Below are 16,675 nucleotides of genomic sequence, written 5' to 3'. Positions count from 1 at the left end.
TCTGAGCAGAACTATTATGGGAAATTTTATTTCTTTGTTTTTATTTAATTTGTTTATTTACTTTAAAGAATAAATCAAAATTTTTATTATTTTTAACTTCAGAAATTTTAGAGAGTTTGAGTTGTCTTTACACTCTATAAATATCCACAATTCAGTAAATTATGGACACTGGGAAGGCACATTTAAAACAAGGAGAATGAATTAATATTTGTTTTTATACCATAAGATTGCTAAAATGGAAGTCTAACAGAAAAACAAGCTATTGCACTGGCAAAAAATTCCTTTCCCACTCCCTTTCATACGGGTCTTTTACCTCTGGCATGGTCAAATAGATTTAGGTAATATAATATTTTAACTGAAATGTACAGCTTACGTGTACATTTGGAGGGGAAAATAGCTTTGAGGTTAGCATTGTGGAGGCTCATGAAAAGTACCAGAGGGAGGTCTCAGAAAGGAAAATCACTGGTTGAAATCAACCTCCTTTACCACTGAGCATATGGTCTTGGGCAAGTTGCTCATCATCTTTGAGCTATTTCCTCACCTGTAAACTGGCCCTATGCATATTACAGGTTGTTCTGAGGATCAAATGAGATTCCTTGAAAGCAATTTATAAACTAAAAATTGCTACACAAATGTAAAGTGTAATTCATCGTCATCATCAGTCAGCAAAACATGAAGAGATTTTTCCACACTTACTGGTATTTTTATGTGAACCTTTAAGATAGTAAGATTTTATAAGCTAAAAGGAGTCCAAAATGGAGACCTTTGATATTACCTAATATTGTAAGTTAAAAATCATAGAACTGAGTTATTTTATATGTAGGCTAACTTTTTCAAGAAAATTTGCCTTGGTGTAATTTCTCTGGTCTCCTGTGGTTGTCACCGTTTAAATGGTTCCCTTTTGCTTAAAATTTTAAAATTACATTATATGTTATTCACCAGCACAGAGTTTACCTAAACATGCAATTTCCATTGGCTTGAAAAAAGCTGCATTGAATTTGAACAAGCCTAACAAGAAGGCGTAGATCTGCAGCCTGTCTCAGGGGATTTTATATGATTGTATTGGGTTCAGTTCTACCTCCCTTTTCTCTATTTCAGAGAGAAAATACAGTACAGATTAACTCACAGGTTCTGTTCTTAATATAACTGTGATTGGAGAGGCAAGACTTTAATATTTCAGTTTTTTCATTTGGAGGTGGGAAAAGGCTGCCTTACCTTTACTGCAAGAATGTTTTCAGGATGAATAAAACAATACACAGTGACGCTCATAGATCTTAAATTTGATTGGGAACAAGTATAGACTAACATAGGCTTGTTTCTCTTGTGTGTTATAATAAATAGTGACTATGACCCCCATGGGTTTGTAAATATGGAACCATATATTTTATTTGCAGATTCAACTGGTCATTTTCAGCACAGACTATTGGTTTATCCTACAAATATAAATGGTATTGATATTGAAGTCATACATTATAAATAAACAAACACATGGGGAAGTCATCTTCTCTAGTAATCAAAGAAATGTAATTTAAAGTAAGGCTGAAATATCATTTCATCCTTACTAAATTAGCAAGAAAACAAATCAACAAATTAAAAAGTCCTCAATCAGCACGTGGAATTATGGTCTTGGGGCTGTGTGTGGGTGACACGTGGGGCTGTGAGCTGGTGGGGCATTTATCCAAACCATTTGGCAACCTCTGTCAAGAACCAAATGCTGAATGGTCTGTTCTAGAAGACTAAGAACAGTTGGGCCTTTCTCTTCAGCACGTCACTGTCCTGAGAAGGGGACTGTAGTAGATTTCTTTTAACCTAATAGATGTATCCACCAGATGTAATGTGTGGTTCTGGAATGGGACCTGGTGTGGACTAACCAGCTGTGAAGGGCATTAAGGGGACGATTGAGAAAACTCAAATATGGAAGGAGGATTAGATGATATTAAGGCTCATTATTAATTTTCTTGGCTGTGATAATGTTACTTTGGCCACATAGAAAAATGTTCTTATTTTTCAGACTTACCTCCTGAAATATTTAGGGATGAAATTCCACGATGTCTGTGATTTACTTTAAAATCCTTGAGCAAATGCACTAAAAAGAACCAAAATATCAGACTGTGTTACCTAAAAATTCTACTCTTAGGAATTTTTCCTAAGGAAATAATTTAATAGGAGAAAAAAATTGATTAAAGATGTATAAAGATCATTATGCATAACAGCAAGAGTTAGAAATAACATGGATGGCCAACAGTAGAGAAAATTAGATTAATTAATTTAATTAGGGTTAACTCAATAAGCTATCAGCAGTTGTTTAAAAACAATAATTAGGAAAATGATATCAAACTTGGAAAATTACTTATGATACAATGCTAGCTAATTAAAAAATCAGAATATAAAATTGTAGGCCTTATTTGCACATTTGTTATACATATGAAACACTGTGTTAAATTGGTGGGATTATAGGTGTTTTGTTTTCCATTTTTCCTTAATGTTATCTTTTCAACAGAAAAATTGTACATGTAAAAAAGTAAGAATAGAAAAGAAAGAGCTGAAGTTGGAGGTTTTATAGATTCACCACCTTGAAGAGCAACTACAACTACTCAGATGTTTGGTCCTTCTTTCTTTAGGACATTTGGGAGCACCTGGAGAGCAGGGCTTGCCCGGTGTTCAAGGACCTGGAGGACCACCGGGAAGGCCAGGACCGCCTGGCTCCTCTGGACCAGCGGGGTGTCCAGGTACCTTGAAAGGAGCCTGGAGAGTTCCCGGGCACTCATCTATCTCTCGGTGTATGGGAAGAAGCTGGCTCTGCCATTTCCCCGACCTGTGACTTTGGACAAGCCACTTAAATGTACTATTCCTCACCTGTAAATTGGAGATAGACCAATATCACTGAGTTGGTCTGGGAGTAAACGAAGACAGCACCTGTCACGCACCTAGGAAGATACCAGGCACAAAGTGATGGTCTGACAGAGGAAAGCTCCTTTCCAACCTTCCCTAATGCACCTACCATTCAGGAGGCTGGTTTCCTTTTCTCCTTTAGACTTAAGCCAAACAGCACACATTCAACACAACATTTTCACGGCTCCTCCTCTTGCCAATTCAGAATCAAGTGAGAAGTTCAAATCATAATTGGCAACTTTAATCACCCAAGTGTATTTTCTCCTCTTGAGATGCAGTTAGGGGGTCTAGAAAGAAAAAGTAATAAAACAGCATCCCAGTTACCCATAGATCAAGAATATAGATGACCTTCCCGTTTAACGAAACTCGTATCATGTGGGCGTCTGCAAAACCTCCCTGTCGTCCTCAGGTAATCCTGGGCTGCAGGGCCATCCAGGAGAAATGGGGGATCCTGGGCCAAGAGGCCTCGTGGGGGATCCAGGGGCACCAGGGCTTCCGGGAATAAAAGGTAAGTCAAAAGGAGGCCCGACCCATCAGAAAGCTCCAGTGATGCTCCCACAAGTTCACAGTGCCTTTCTAGCACCCCAGTGACGTGCTCTGGGGCCTGGCTCTTTCCAAGGATGCCCGTTGCCGCCTCCTGTTCTTTCGTACTCGTTTTTAACATCTTTACTGGAGTATAATTGCTTTACAATGTTGTGTTAGTTTCTGCTGTATAACAAAGTGAATCAGCTATACATATACATATGTTCCCATATCCCCTCCCTCTTGCGTCTCCCTCGCACCCTCCCTATCCCACCCCTCTAGGTGGACACAAAGCACCAAGCTGATCTCCCTGTGCTATGCAGCTGTATTTTGCCTATTGTTTTCCATGATGTTCCGGCCTTTTCATTTATTCTTCTCCCAGATAGTCAAGCTCCTGTTGTGTCCTAGATTCTAGGACACAATTAATTGTGTGATACTAGGCACACAATTTTGAAGAAAATAGACATGGTTCCTGCCTTCACAGAGCTCACAGTTTAGTAGGGGAGACAGATATTAAATGTATTTTTGTCAGTTGTGAAAAGGAAAAGGAAAAGGATAAGATGCTATGGAGAAAGAGGAATTAATATTTATTATCTTTGTTTGATAGAGAAACATTTTTTTCCTGGTTAAGTTTTTTCCCTTTACAAGTATAGTAGACTGGTAATAATATAGGTCTGGTGGAATAGAATAGAATAGAATAGAATAATTTGTTATTAACAAATATTCATGACCCTCCATACAGCCCTGGTACTTATGCCTTTTCAGTCCATTTCTTTCATTTTAGAAATTTTTTTTTTCCCATGGGTACCTTGTGTATACCTCTAGCATAACACTTACGTTGTATCATATTTGTTTGTTTAGAGGTCTTTTTTAAAAAGCAAGAATCATTTTTTAATGTTGAAGTATAGTTGATTTACAATGTTGTGTTAGTTTCAGGTGTACAGCAAAGAGATTCAGTTATACATACATATATATCTGTTTTTTTCAGATTCTTTTCCCTTATAGGTTATTTAAAAATATTGATTTTAGTTTCCTGTTCTATATAGCAGGTCCTTGTTGGTTATCTATTTTATGTGTAGTAGTGTGTATATGTTAATCCCAAACTCCTAATGTATCCCTCCACCCCTTTCCCCTTTGGTAACCATAAGTTTGTTTTCTATGTCTGTGTGTCTATTTCAGTTTTGAATATAAGTTCATTTGTATCTTTTTTTTTTTTTTTTAGATTCCACATATAAGCAACAGCATATCATATTTGTCTTTCATTGTCTGGCTTACTTCACTTAGTATGATAATCTCTAGGTCCACCTTGTTGCTGCAAATGGCATTATTTCATTCTTTTTTATGGCTGAGTAATATTCCACTGTGTATATGTTACCACATCTTCTTTATGCATTCATCTGTCAGTGGACATTTAGGTTGCTTCCATGTCTTGGCTATTGTAAATAGTGCTGCAATGAATGTTGGGGTGCATGTATCTTTTTCGAATTATGGTTTTCTCTGGGTATATGCCCAGGAGTGGGATTACAGGATCATATGGTAGCTCTATTTTTAGTTGTTTTTTTTTTTTTAATTAATTTATTTTATTTTTGGCTGTGTTGGGTCTTTGTTTCTGTACGAGGGCTTTCTCTAGTTGCGGCAAGCGGGGGCCACTCTTCATCGCGGTGTGCGGGCCTCTCACTATCGCGGCCTCTCTTGTTGCAGAGCACAGGCTCCAGACGTGCAGGCTCAGTAGCTGTGGCTCACGAGCCCAGTTGCTCCGCGGCATGTGGGATCTTCCCAGACCAGGGCTCGAACCCGAGTCCCCTGCGTTGGCAGGCAGATTCTCAACCACTGCGCCACCAGGGAAGCCTTATTTTTAGTTTTAAGAACTATTTTTTGTATCCTTGGTACCAGTATATTCCTAGTAAGTCTGTTGGCTGGTTATTGTAAGTATTTATTTATTTATAGAAATAAATAAAAATTTAAATATATTTATAAATTTAAAAAAATTTATAATTTTATAAATTTATTTTTATAAATAAATACAATTAATTAATTAATGGAAAAATAGAGAATGAACAACTGAACAAGTAGCTATGATGTTGAGAGTCTGTCCTCACTTCGATCAATAGTTGAAGGGTCCGGCCTTACTTGGTAGATTTCTATAACTGAGACCCCTCTATCTCCCTCCTCCTTTTTCCTCCCACTTAACCTTCTGCTTGTTGGCCCATACATTCACTAAATTTGGGTAAAATAAAAAGTACTTCCTCTCAGAAGAATTGGAAATCCCTTCTTTTGGGCTTAGTCAGTCTATTGTTTTGAAAATCCAAGTAATGTTTCTCCATACTCTCACCTCTTCACTCATCAGATAGATTTCAAATAACTCCAGTTTTCCAGCAAGTAGTAGCGTGGTGGTATTACCTGGTGCCTCTGTAGAGAGGGAAACCATTTAGTTTGAAGGGTTGGTACACTTACGAATTTCTATGCAGCCAAATAACTAGACGGGAAAAGCTCCCACCACAAGATATCTTTGTACTGTTCCTCTTCCTCTTCACTGGCATTTTTAGTAATGTGAAGTATAGTGATTTGGTGATAAATTTAGGATTCCAAACAAAATAATTTTGTATTTTTAAGAGTTTCATTGGTTATTGTGGCTGTTTCCTGTCTCTGGCAATCCCAATAGCCCTGGCGGGATATTCTTTGATGCTCTTTTGAGTGTCTGGAGGACAAAATTGATAAAGAACCAAAAGAAAATGTTTTCCATTACTTTACTTCTACTGCATCTCCACTTCTTCCTACCCTCCTAGTTTAGTGAAATGGCAAGCATTTTCAAGTGTCCTGGTGCCATTTTTTGCACTCAGTTTGACTAAAATGACAAGGCTCATGTTACTGTTGTTGATTCTTCCTTCCCTTGAATTAGTTCGCATTTATCACATAACTTCAGTATGATGTGTTATTAAAAAACTAATAGCTAATGAATTTGACCGAACAACAAAATTATCTCCAATTACATCGTAATTCGGTGCTATGAAATAATAAGTTTGTTAAGAAGAGAAGGTGAGAAAATGAATATATCAACCCAAATATTCATACCAGCGCACAGACGGATGCTGCAGTGATGCTTCCTGACCATGCAGGGACACTGTTTCCCTGCAAACAGCCCAGTGAACAGCACAGTCTTTAAAAAAAACCCACGAAACAGTGAAATACATTCCTAGGAATGAAAACGTCTCCAATATAAATCCATTGTTGCAGTTTATCATGCTGATAGAAAAATGAACCACACTCGGGCAGAAACGCTTTGAACTGAGAAACTAAATATTTGAAGTATGTTCTAAATAAGTCAAAGGGACTGATTATCTTGTTTGAACAAACCAGCTGCTGAACTCAAAGTTGTTTGCTCCACTGGAACAAGCCATATGGACTCTTGAGTCTTGCTTGTGTTCAATCAGATTTAAACTTTAACTTCAACATATGTAAAAATGGCTTGATGCCTAGACTTAAATTTTCCAGTACCTATGCCTCTAAAAGGAAGATGTTCGATTTCCTAGTTAGGCATTCATATAAGAATGTAACAATGGGGGGCTTCCCTGGTGGCGCAGTGGTTAAGAATCTGCCTGCCAATGCAGGGGACACGGGTTCGAGCCCTGGTCCAGGAAGATCCCACATGCCGCGGAGCAACTAAGTCCGTGTGCCTCAACTACTGAGCCTGCGCTCTAGAGCCTGCGAGCCACAACTACTGAGCCTGCGTGCCACAACTACTGAAACCTGTGCACCTAGAGCCCATGCTCCGCAACAAGAGAAGCCACCGCAATGAGAAGCCCGCGCACCACAACGAAGAGTAGCCCCCGCTCACCACAACTAGAGAAAGCCTGCGCGCAGCAACAAAGATCCAATGCAGCCAAAAATAAATAAATAAATAAAATAAATTTATTTTAAGAAAAAAGAATGTGGGCTTCCCTGGTGACGCAGTGGTTGAGAATCTGCCTGCCAATGCAGGGGACACGGGTTCGAGCCCTGGTCTGGGAAGATCCCACATGCCGCGGAGCAACTGGGCCTGTGAGCCACAGTTACTGAGCCTGCGCATCTGGAGCTTGTGCTCCGCAACGGGAGGGGCCGCGATGGTGAGAGGCCCGCGCACCGTGATGAGGAGTGGCCCCCGCTTGCCACAACTAGAGAAAGCCCTTGCACAGAAATGAAGACCTAACACAGCCATAAATAAAAAAATAAAAAAAAAAAAAAAGAATGTAATAATGGAAACCTAGAATGATAAGCTTTAGCATGAGAATGTGTAAAGAATGTAACTGGGTTATTTTGGTGGGTGACAGGTAAACTATTTCATAAGAGAAAAGCACCTAGAAATGCCTTTTATCAGCATAGAAATGCCGGGCACCTTACAGCTGTGACAACCACAGAAATATCCTCCCTCCTTTTCTGCTAGTGTCCTCCCTCCCCCGCCTCCACGGCACTTACCACTCTTGAGGTAATTGCCTGTTTGTTCTCTCAAGTCAGGGATTGTTTCTCTCTTGCTCCCATTGTCTGGTCAGCTGCTGTCACTGAGTGCATTTGGGGACTGAAACCTCGCCGTTAGGGGACCATGTCTTAGGCTCTTGTGTGTCCCCTTGGTAGGCACTTGTGTATTTTCTGAATTAAAAAAGAATTCAATCTTATTTCAGAATCTGTTTTGATACGTTTTCCACTTTGTTCAACCTTTACCTGTAGTCACAAAGAAAGGTCTCTCTTTCCCATCGGCTTTCAAGTTAGGGTGACCAGCTGTCCCGTTTTGCCTGGGACGGAGGGGGTGCTCAGGACACAGAACTTCCAGTGCTAGAACTATAAGAAAGTTGCCGGCAGACAGGGACGAGTTGGTCACCCTAGTAAAATTATACACCTGTTAAAGGTCCCTGGGGATAGAGTAGCATTTTCAGGCTTTAGAACAAAAGAAAACCTCAGAGAGGGAATCCGGTCACGAAGAGTCAACTGGCTCACATAGATAGAAGCTGCTGTTATGATTATGGCTGGGGTGGGAGAGTAGATTCTCCGACTAGAGGGAGGGCACCCTGGCCTGTGAGTGCAGCAAGATGCGGCCTTAAATGATGGTTGTTAAGCCCGAGGACGACCAGAGAGGTGAATAGAGAATGCTCATTACCAAGGAATGTGCTTTGTGAGACTAATTGCCTCTCCTCTGCCTGGTATATATTTTCGGCATGAACAACTTTTTGATTTAGAGATGGGATGGATAAAAAAGCTTTCAGTAAAAAGGAAAAATTGCCCTTAAAACCCTACCCAGATGTAGCTGCATTCAATTTAGAAAGATAACACTGGGTCAGATAAGGGTCAGCCAGTTCAACAATGGCGAGAGGCTGAGGCTGTGACAGTGCAGGACCTGGATGTGTCGATGTGACAATGGAGAGTTGGCAGGAGCTGAGACATCCCACCCCCAGCCAGGCCCCCAAGCCATCAATCTTGGTGGCTTAAGCTGGAGATCAAAACACATTGAAATAGCAGAGTAGTCTCAAAAAATGTCTTATCATTTCAGATAGACGGCAATAAATACCCAGATTTGGCAGATGAAGAAGGTCTGTGTGTTCTTTTGGTGCAAACTTGAAACATTTGCTCATAAATAGGAAAGAGAATTGGAAAATAAGCTCAGCCAGAACTGATAAAAGTGGTTAGGAAATAGAAGCTTTAGGGAAAAAAAGGGTGCATACCCCCCCCCCCTTTTTTTTGGTGCAAGACAATATGGCTTATTCCCACCAATCTAACGTTTAGATTTTAAAAATAGAATAACTCTGTTTCTAGTACTGATAAAAAATAAAATGGAGCCAACTAACTGTTCCATCTTCCAATAAGAAGTCTACAGAGGACTTGCTTTAATGAAGAGATAATAATTAGCACTTGAATTCTTTATATGCAAATGGATAGCACTAACTTCCCCAAATCTTACTCATCCGATAAATCTATCAGTGAAAGATGTGACATGCAAATAGAGATTGGAATCCACCCTTCTTTATAGCTTTCTCTCCACCTTTTCAATCCCTCACCCTCCCTGTTCCACACTTGGTCATTCACTGATTCATTCATTCACTCACTCATTCATTCAACAAACACTTATTGAGCACCTACTGTGTGTCAGGAGATATGCTAAGTGGCGGGACAGAACAACTAATAAGACCTGATCTCACACTCAATTAATTCATCCAAAGTAAACCAGCCACCACAGACAGGATTGTTGTACAGAGTAGGATGGGCCTGGCAGAAGGGCATTGAGGGAGCTCTACGTAGGTGTCATGGGGGTAGATGAGGGGCACTTGTCTGTGTGTGTCATAAGCTGAGGGTGTGATTATCACAAATTCGAGGGCTGTGACCCTTAACTGAATGAATGGCTGGCTGTGTTCTGAGGGGCTTTTAGCCTCAGAGGAGAAAGAACAGTTTCTGGATGGAAGATCCATTAATGAAATAGGAAGGTTACCAGGCTTGGCCAGGGGCTGAGGAGACGATTCTTTCTCCCCCATCAATCAGTGGGACGTGGGTGGAGCACTTGGCAGAAGCTCAGCAGCCAGGAGATGTTCTATATCTGTTAGTTATCTGCCTCTTCCCCCCCCCCCTTCCCTTTACTTGCTTCCTACAAATCTATATATTTATATATGGCAAATATATATAACGTATTATATATATGCTATGTGTATTATCATATAAATATAAATATAGATATAAATATCTATATATTTATCAATCTATAGGTGTTCGGCTTTCAGTGACAACTTAATGTAAAGTCAGATTAGTAGATGGCTCCTTAGAGAACTATATTGACATCTGACAGAAGGTTCTGAAAGAAGATGCAGGCATCAGCGAGATCCTGTCTAATTACAGAGAATGGAGTTTTCATGATCATCATGAAATAAATGTACTAGTTGCCAAGGGGCATCAGTGCGGTTCTCTTTGAAAGAAGGGGTGGCAAAGGAACAACTGCAGCCACACGTGACCTGCAGGCCTGTTCTTTCTGAGTAACACAGTGTGCAAAAAAATCAGTAGGGTGTGTATTCCCCAGTGTGCCACCGTCCCCACCTGTCCTTAACTGTCTTACTGCCTTTATCCAGATAGATTCTGAAGAAACTAGGATCTGCAGACCGTGGTGGAGCGGGAAGATCCCGGGCCTGGGAGGAAGGAAGAGGGCGTTTGCTCCCAGCCAATCCCTTTCCTTGTCTAGGATGGTTTTATTGTTGTAAAATTGGAGGTCATTTCCTATACCAAGATTCAGTCATTCTAGACTATATCTGATTAGAAAGAGAGAGAGAGAGAGAGTTTCATGATATGGTCATAAGCCAACAGCACTGTGTTAAAACCAAAGCAAGTTATGTGATAGGATATATGCCCGGCTGAGGGATGGCGTGGGAGTTTGGGGTGAGCAGATGTAAGCTATTATATAGAGAATGGATAAACCACAAGGTCCTGCTGTACAGCACAGGGAACTATACTCAACATCCTCTGATAAACCAGAATGGAAAAGAATATAAAAAAAGAATATATATGTATATATATATATATATAAAAAGAAAAGTATGTGTTAAGCCGTCTTAACAGAAAACATCCATCAAATGAACGTATTTAGTGATGACCACTGGCATGGATTCTGCTTTGATGGTGATGTCCAGAAGGTGAGGTCTCATGGTTCCTGCCTGGAGAATCTGTGGGTCCCCGTCAGCTAACCCTCCCCTGGACTGTGCCTGCAAAGTACAGCCAGAGGATGTACTTTGTGTACTTTCTTTGTCACAGACCTGTGATGTGTTTCAGGTCCCTCCGGGTCGCCCGGCCTGAACGGCTTGCACGGTTTAAAGGGTCAGAAAGGCAGCAGAGGCACTTCAGGTAAGAGAAAACCCTTTGCAAGAGGCTGAACAGCAGGCAGGGGACCATGAGAGTCCGCTGGTATTTCCTCCCTTCACAAAACTCGGATGCGAAACTAAGACAGCGGTTTAGCTTAGATTCACGATGTTGGAACTGTTTTTAGTGCTGGTGATGACATATAAAAAAGACACTTGAGAAAACCCAATTTAAGCAGGAATGGTTGGTTAACAGTGCCTTTTGTTGATACTGCTTGTGACTGTCTATTAAAAATACTCTGAATAATCGCTTAGGTGGAGCTAGCTTCCAAAATGTTACGAAGAACCAATAAATAGTCGGGATTTGGGGGTACTGTTTTGTTTTATGTATAGTCATGCCAAGTACAACCACGTGGGTCTAATTAGTACTTCTAGCATCCTTCAATAGCCTGCTGCTAAAACAAATTACCTGAACAAATTGCTGTTATTTTTGATACCACAAATAGGCTAATCATCAACATCTAAGCTTGTTCCATTATTTGGATAGAATGCACATTGGTTGCATTAGTTTCTCAGGAAAAGAGCTCGTAATCAGACAACGTAGGTGGAATCAGACATGCGGATTTGGGGGACTGTTGGAAAAGGATTGGATTGCTGTGCTGCGTGGTTTGAATCTGTTGTTGAGGAGGGACAAAACCTTGATACGGTTTGGAAGGTCAAGAAGTAATTTACCTCACTTAGGATTCAGTTAGCGGCTCTTCCAAATAGTCTGGTAAAATGTGTGCCCTCTCCAAGAAACCAGTGAAGTTCTGCCTTTTCATCGTGAAACTGCACATTCCTTCTATTTATTTGCCGGTTTCCACTTTAAATTTCAAACCAGTTTATTCACAATCACTTATCATCGGATCTCATTCGTTTCACTCTTTCCATTGTGGAGGTTGAAGGGTCAGTATTGTCACTAAGCTGTTGTGTTCTTAAATCTGGGAAATAACCATAAAATAAATCAAAGCTATGCTGGACAAGTGTGACGGGTCATGAGACAGGAGACGGCGACCCAGGAAGAGTGTGCAGCCGTCTGGGTCACCGTTACAGCCAGTGTTGAGCCTCAGCTGGACCGGCAACATCACATGCCTATTTGGAAGCAGTTCCCTTCCAGGCCCACAGCAGGGACACACCAGGAGAAGATGCAGTGCTAATGCTGTTTTCCTCATTAAGGTTCCCATGAAACGGGCCCACCTGGTCCAGTGGGAATGCCCGGGCCAAAAGGCGAGACAGGAGACCCCGGGAGCCCAGGAATTTCTCCTCCAGGACTTTTTGGAGACAAAGGTCCCCCAGGTCCCCCAGGTAAGAAGCAGCATGCTTTGCCCTTCTCTCAATAACTAAATCCAAGCCTTCCAAATGTAATGAGACTAACGACTGAACATGTCCCTTCTCAGGGAGACCTGGACCGCCTGGTCCTGCAGGTGCCCCAGGAAGAGCTCTTAAGGGTGACATTCCGGACCCGGGTCTGCCTGGAGATCAGGGACCTCCTGGCCCCGATGGTCCAAGAGGTATGAGAAGAATCATGGCAGAGGATGGTGATGCCCCTTTCCTTAGATGCTGCCAGCTCTGGAGGGATGGGGGAGCAGAGAATGGCCGAGTAGAAATACCTTAGCAGCCCCATCGATTTGGCAGATGGAAACAGGGGGCGTGTGGGCAGTGGTGGGCTCTCAGGACCATACCCAGGACCGGTGCTTAGGCCCCTCACTCTTCTGTTTCAACTCCATCAGACCACCTCTGACTCAGAGCAAGCCTTTCCCGTTGTCGGCTTGGTGCTGAGCATGAGGGTGCAGAAGTGACTCGCGGGAGGCAATCTCATCCTCCGTGTTGGTCTCAGCGTCTGCACAGAAAGCCCTGCTTCTGGCCCAGAGTGACAGGACCCAGGCCTGACTCACACACAGAAACAGAGTCTCCTCATGTGCTGCTAACACTACATTTTGTTCCTCTCATCACTTCACTGGAACAAACTCTAGCCAGTCAATATTTAACAAAATAAGACTGGACCAGAGATGGTCAGGGAGTTGGAAAAAGAGTGTGGCTCAGTGCAATTTTTTGCCAGATGCAGGCGATCACATTCCTACTAGCTCATAGAACTCTTCCAGAGAGACAGAAACCTTTAAATCTTCAGAATTTTAGTAAGGGTAGGATAAAATATATAGTTCTATTTTACACTGAAGAAAAATAAAAATGCTCAAAAATGTGCTAAGAAGTTTAGAAGCTAAGTAGGAATTGAATTTGGGCTCAATTCCCATGTGTAGACTCTGGTTTTCAAGTAGCATTTTAAATTTAATTGAGCAGATATTCCTTTTTCATCAGCCAGATTTTCTTAAAAGCCTATTATCTCTCTCTCTCTGTCCACCCATCCATCTACCCATACATGCATCTACCCATCTATCCATTTACCCATCCATCCATCCATCCATCATGTGAAAGCAGCAGGATGGCAATGCAAAACAAAATCATAGACTGGTACTGCCAAATGGAGTGGCTCTGAAAGGAAGGAAGGCTTTGCTTAGCTCATTTTGTTTAACAGTTACTAACAGACTATTCACACCATTTCTCAACTTGGGCCCCATTAGACATACTGTTTCACCTCTGATACTGCTGACTTGCTTATTCTAATTCCTTGCATCCCTTGCTTGTAAGCCATTAAATTCCTTTCCTTAAGAAGCTCTCAGGCAGCCAGCATGCACATTTGACTGAAAGAATCTTTTTGCCTACTCCCGGTGGTCAGGAATACCCGGGCCTCCAGGGCTCCCTGGGATTGTTGAGCTTCTGAAAGGTGAACCAGGTGACTGTGGTCTGCCGGGGCCTCCAGGTCCCCCAGGCCCACCAGGCCCTCCAGGACGCAAAGGCTTCCCAGGATGTGATGGAAAAGATGGCCAGAAAGGTATGAATGCAAGTAGTTCTTTAAGTAGTACTGGATGACTTTCGTTATCTAGCCCTTAAGGGTCTGGGGTCTGCACCACTATGAGGTATTTCTCATTTCCTATGGAAATAGTGACTACATTTCCAAAATGTCCTGACTTTCCCAGAGTCCTAAAATTTGGGTAATATTTGGACAAGTAAGAAGAAGAAACACAAGTTCATCTTTAGCCCCTAATAACATACTTGATAATCTTCTAGACAAGAACTAAACAATAGAAGTTTAATGCAAGCTACATATGTAATTAAAAGACATAGTAGCCACATTTTCAAAGTAAAAAGAAACAAAATAAATTTTCATACTTTATTTTATTTAACATAATATATTCAAATATTATTTTAACATAAAATCAATATGAGTTATCAAAGGGGTAATTAGGTCTGGTTGTACAAACCTAGTTCTTCTCCCAAATAAGACACTCCTTTCTGCTGTTGAAATCTGGTGTGTATTTTACACTTATAGCACGACACAGCTTGGCCTTGCCAATTTCAAGTGTTCAAGAGCAACATGTGGTTAGTGGCTTCTGTATTGGACAGTTCAGCTTTAGACTGCTGACTTTGCCTTTTTATAATCACAAAAGAGTCTCCATTACTGAATTCCCCCACTATTTAAGGCTAAAGTGTTTATTTTAACTAATTTTTACCTAACTGCTAATATTTGGGGACCTTAGTTTTTGGTTACGAGAATTTTAGAGAATTATGAGGTTCACAGGACATTTTGTTGAGAAGAGACCAATAAAGCTTATCCATTTGACCTCCCTTATGTCATAAATAAGGAAGCTTGATACCAGAGAAGCAAATGTTGAGCTTTGCAGGATCCCAGTAACTAGCACCCTGCCTGACTTTGGAACCAAATGGGAAATAAGGCAAACAATTAGGGCAGAGGGGAGGTCAAAATCACCATGGGGCCGCCATGACTAGAATGCAAATGGCATCCCTGAGATTGTGCAGTGCACAACCTGTACAAGAGTACACAGCAATCCTCTTCACTTTTATTAGCAATAAAATCAGTTTTAGAAATTGTGGAGTATATCTGCAGGTATTTGGGCTTCCAATTATTAAACCCCAGAATTGGAAAGACACGTCTAGCACTCTATTCACCAAGAGGAAGGAGGAGGGGGTTTGGCTATACAACCTTGTTCCTCTTCCTAATAAGATACTCCTCCTCCCCAGTGGCTACCCTAGAGAATGGACCTTCACCTGGAAATATACTTCAGGATTAGGGAAATAGCAAGCCTTATAAATAACAGCAACATACAAAAGGATATACAAAGAGTTAGAAATATTGGTGGAGCACTAATCATGCTTCTTAACTCCCATTCCAGTGGGCATAAGGGTCAAAGAGTGCTTAACTGTTAAAAGGATGAGGGAATTTCCTCAGTTTACCTTGCTAGACTTACACAGTGAGAAATATTTGATCTATTCCATAAATTATTAAGAATCTATAGAAATACAGTAGTGAACGAATTAAAATAGAGTCCCCACTAATTAAATTAATCATAGGGTTTCACCGGGGAAGACAGACGTTCACATCTAAGGATCCATCTGTATTAACTCAGAGGTACATGCTCTGAGTGGTGGAGCACGCTTCTCCGAGTGCTTATCAAAAAGCACCTGGACTTGGGCTGGGATTCCAGGGAGGGCTTCTCTGGCGTGATCTGCACACTACAGAGTGAGGAGCACTTGCTGGACGGGGAGGAGAGAAGGAACAGTATGTGCGAGGCACTGAGTGGCTGGTGTGGCTGAAACTGAGAGAGTGAGGAAGAGGGGGTGGGAACTCAGGGCAGGGTGGTCTCCAGACAGTGGAGCATCTTTCCTTATTTTTCCTTTCCGTTGCGGTCTTTTGACTGTCTCCAGCGTTCATGGATGATGGATGGATGGATGATGGATGGATGGATGGATGGGTAAGTTCAAGATGACTGGGCTTTTCATTCTAATTTAGTTTTGTCTTGGTCATGGAACAATTTTCCTTAGTCCGGTTGATGGATAGTTGTGTTTCCTTCAGACAGAGGCAGCTGAAGTTGGGGTCTTGCAGAAGAAAGCAGCTGAAGTTGGGGTCTTGCAGAAGAAAGTTGGGGTCTGTTCTGCACTCTAAGGCTGGCTTTGCCCTGCATTTTGCTGGAGTGAACCTCTGAATTCAGTCCATTGAGCTGTCATTATATTGCTTCCTTCTAGTGCCTTCCTTTTCATATGTTTCTTTTAGGACCAATGGGATTCCCGGGGCTGCAGGGGCCACCTGGAACTCCTGGGCCACCTGGAGAGAAGGGTTTACCTGGACCTCCAGGTAGACAGGGGCCCTCGGGTCCTCCAGGTAAGCTTCTAATGCCTAGTCATCTCTACCCAGCAGCCTACGTACAGTGTTTTGTTTAAATATTTACGATGAGGGTCATCTTTCAGAAAGTAATTATTCTGAAATTACCAGCAAATTCTAATAAGTTAAGCTCTTTCTGATAACGCTTATGTTTATCTCAGGCTGCACGACAAAGTCTCAGGTTTGT

The 16,675-nt window shown here is 41.5% G+C and overlaps 1 protein-coding gene across 1 annotated transcript in view; it reads left to right on the top strand.

The window, feature by feature from the left end:
- Positions 1-16,675, top strand: part of COL4A4 (collagen type IV alpha 4 chain) — a 135,706-nt gene that overhangs the window by 104,704 nt on the left and 14,327 nt on the right. The window contains exons 36-42 of the mRNA XM_059928837.1: positions 2,622-2,729; positions 3,302-3,400; positions 11,188-11,259; positions 12,429-12,557; positions 12,650-12,763; positions 13,987-14,142; positions 16,381-16,488. Of these exons, the coding sequence (XP_059784820.1) occupies positions 2,622-2,729; positions 3,302-3,400; positions 11,188-11,259; positions 12,429-12,557; positions 12,650-12,763; positions 13,987-14,142; positions 16,381-16,488 (786 nt within the window). The remainder of the gene's footprint in view (positions 1-2,621; positions 2,730-3,301; positions 3,401-11,187; positions 11,260-12,428; positions 12,558-12,649; positions 12,764-13,986; positions 14,143-16,380; positions 16,489-16,675) is intronic.

Source organism: Balaenoptera ricei, chromosome 7 (genome assembly GCF_028023285.1).
Source record: "Balaenoptera ricei isolate mBalRic1 chromosome 7, mBalRic1.hap2, whole genome shotgun sequence".
Classification (NCBI taxonomy): Eukaryota; Metazoa; Chordata; class Mammalia; order Artiodactyla; family Balaenopteridae; genus Balaenoptera; species Balaenoptera ricei.
The sequence above is the reverse complement of the archived record's forward strand: the minus strand, read 5'-3'. Positions and strand labels throughout refer to the sequence as shown.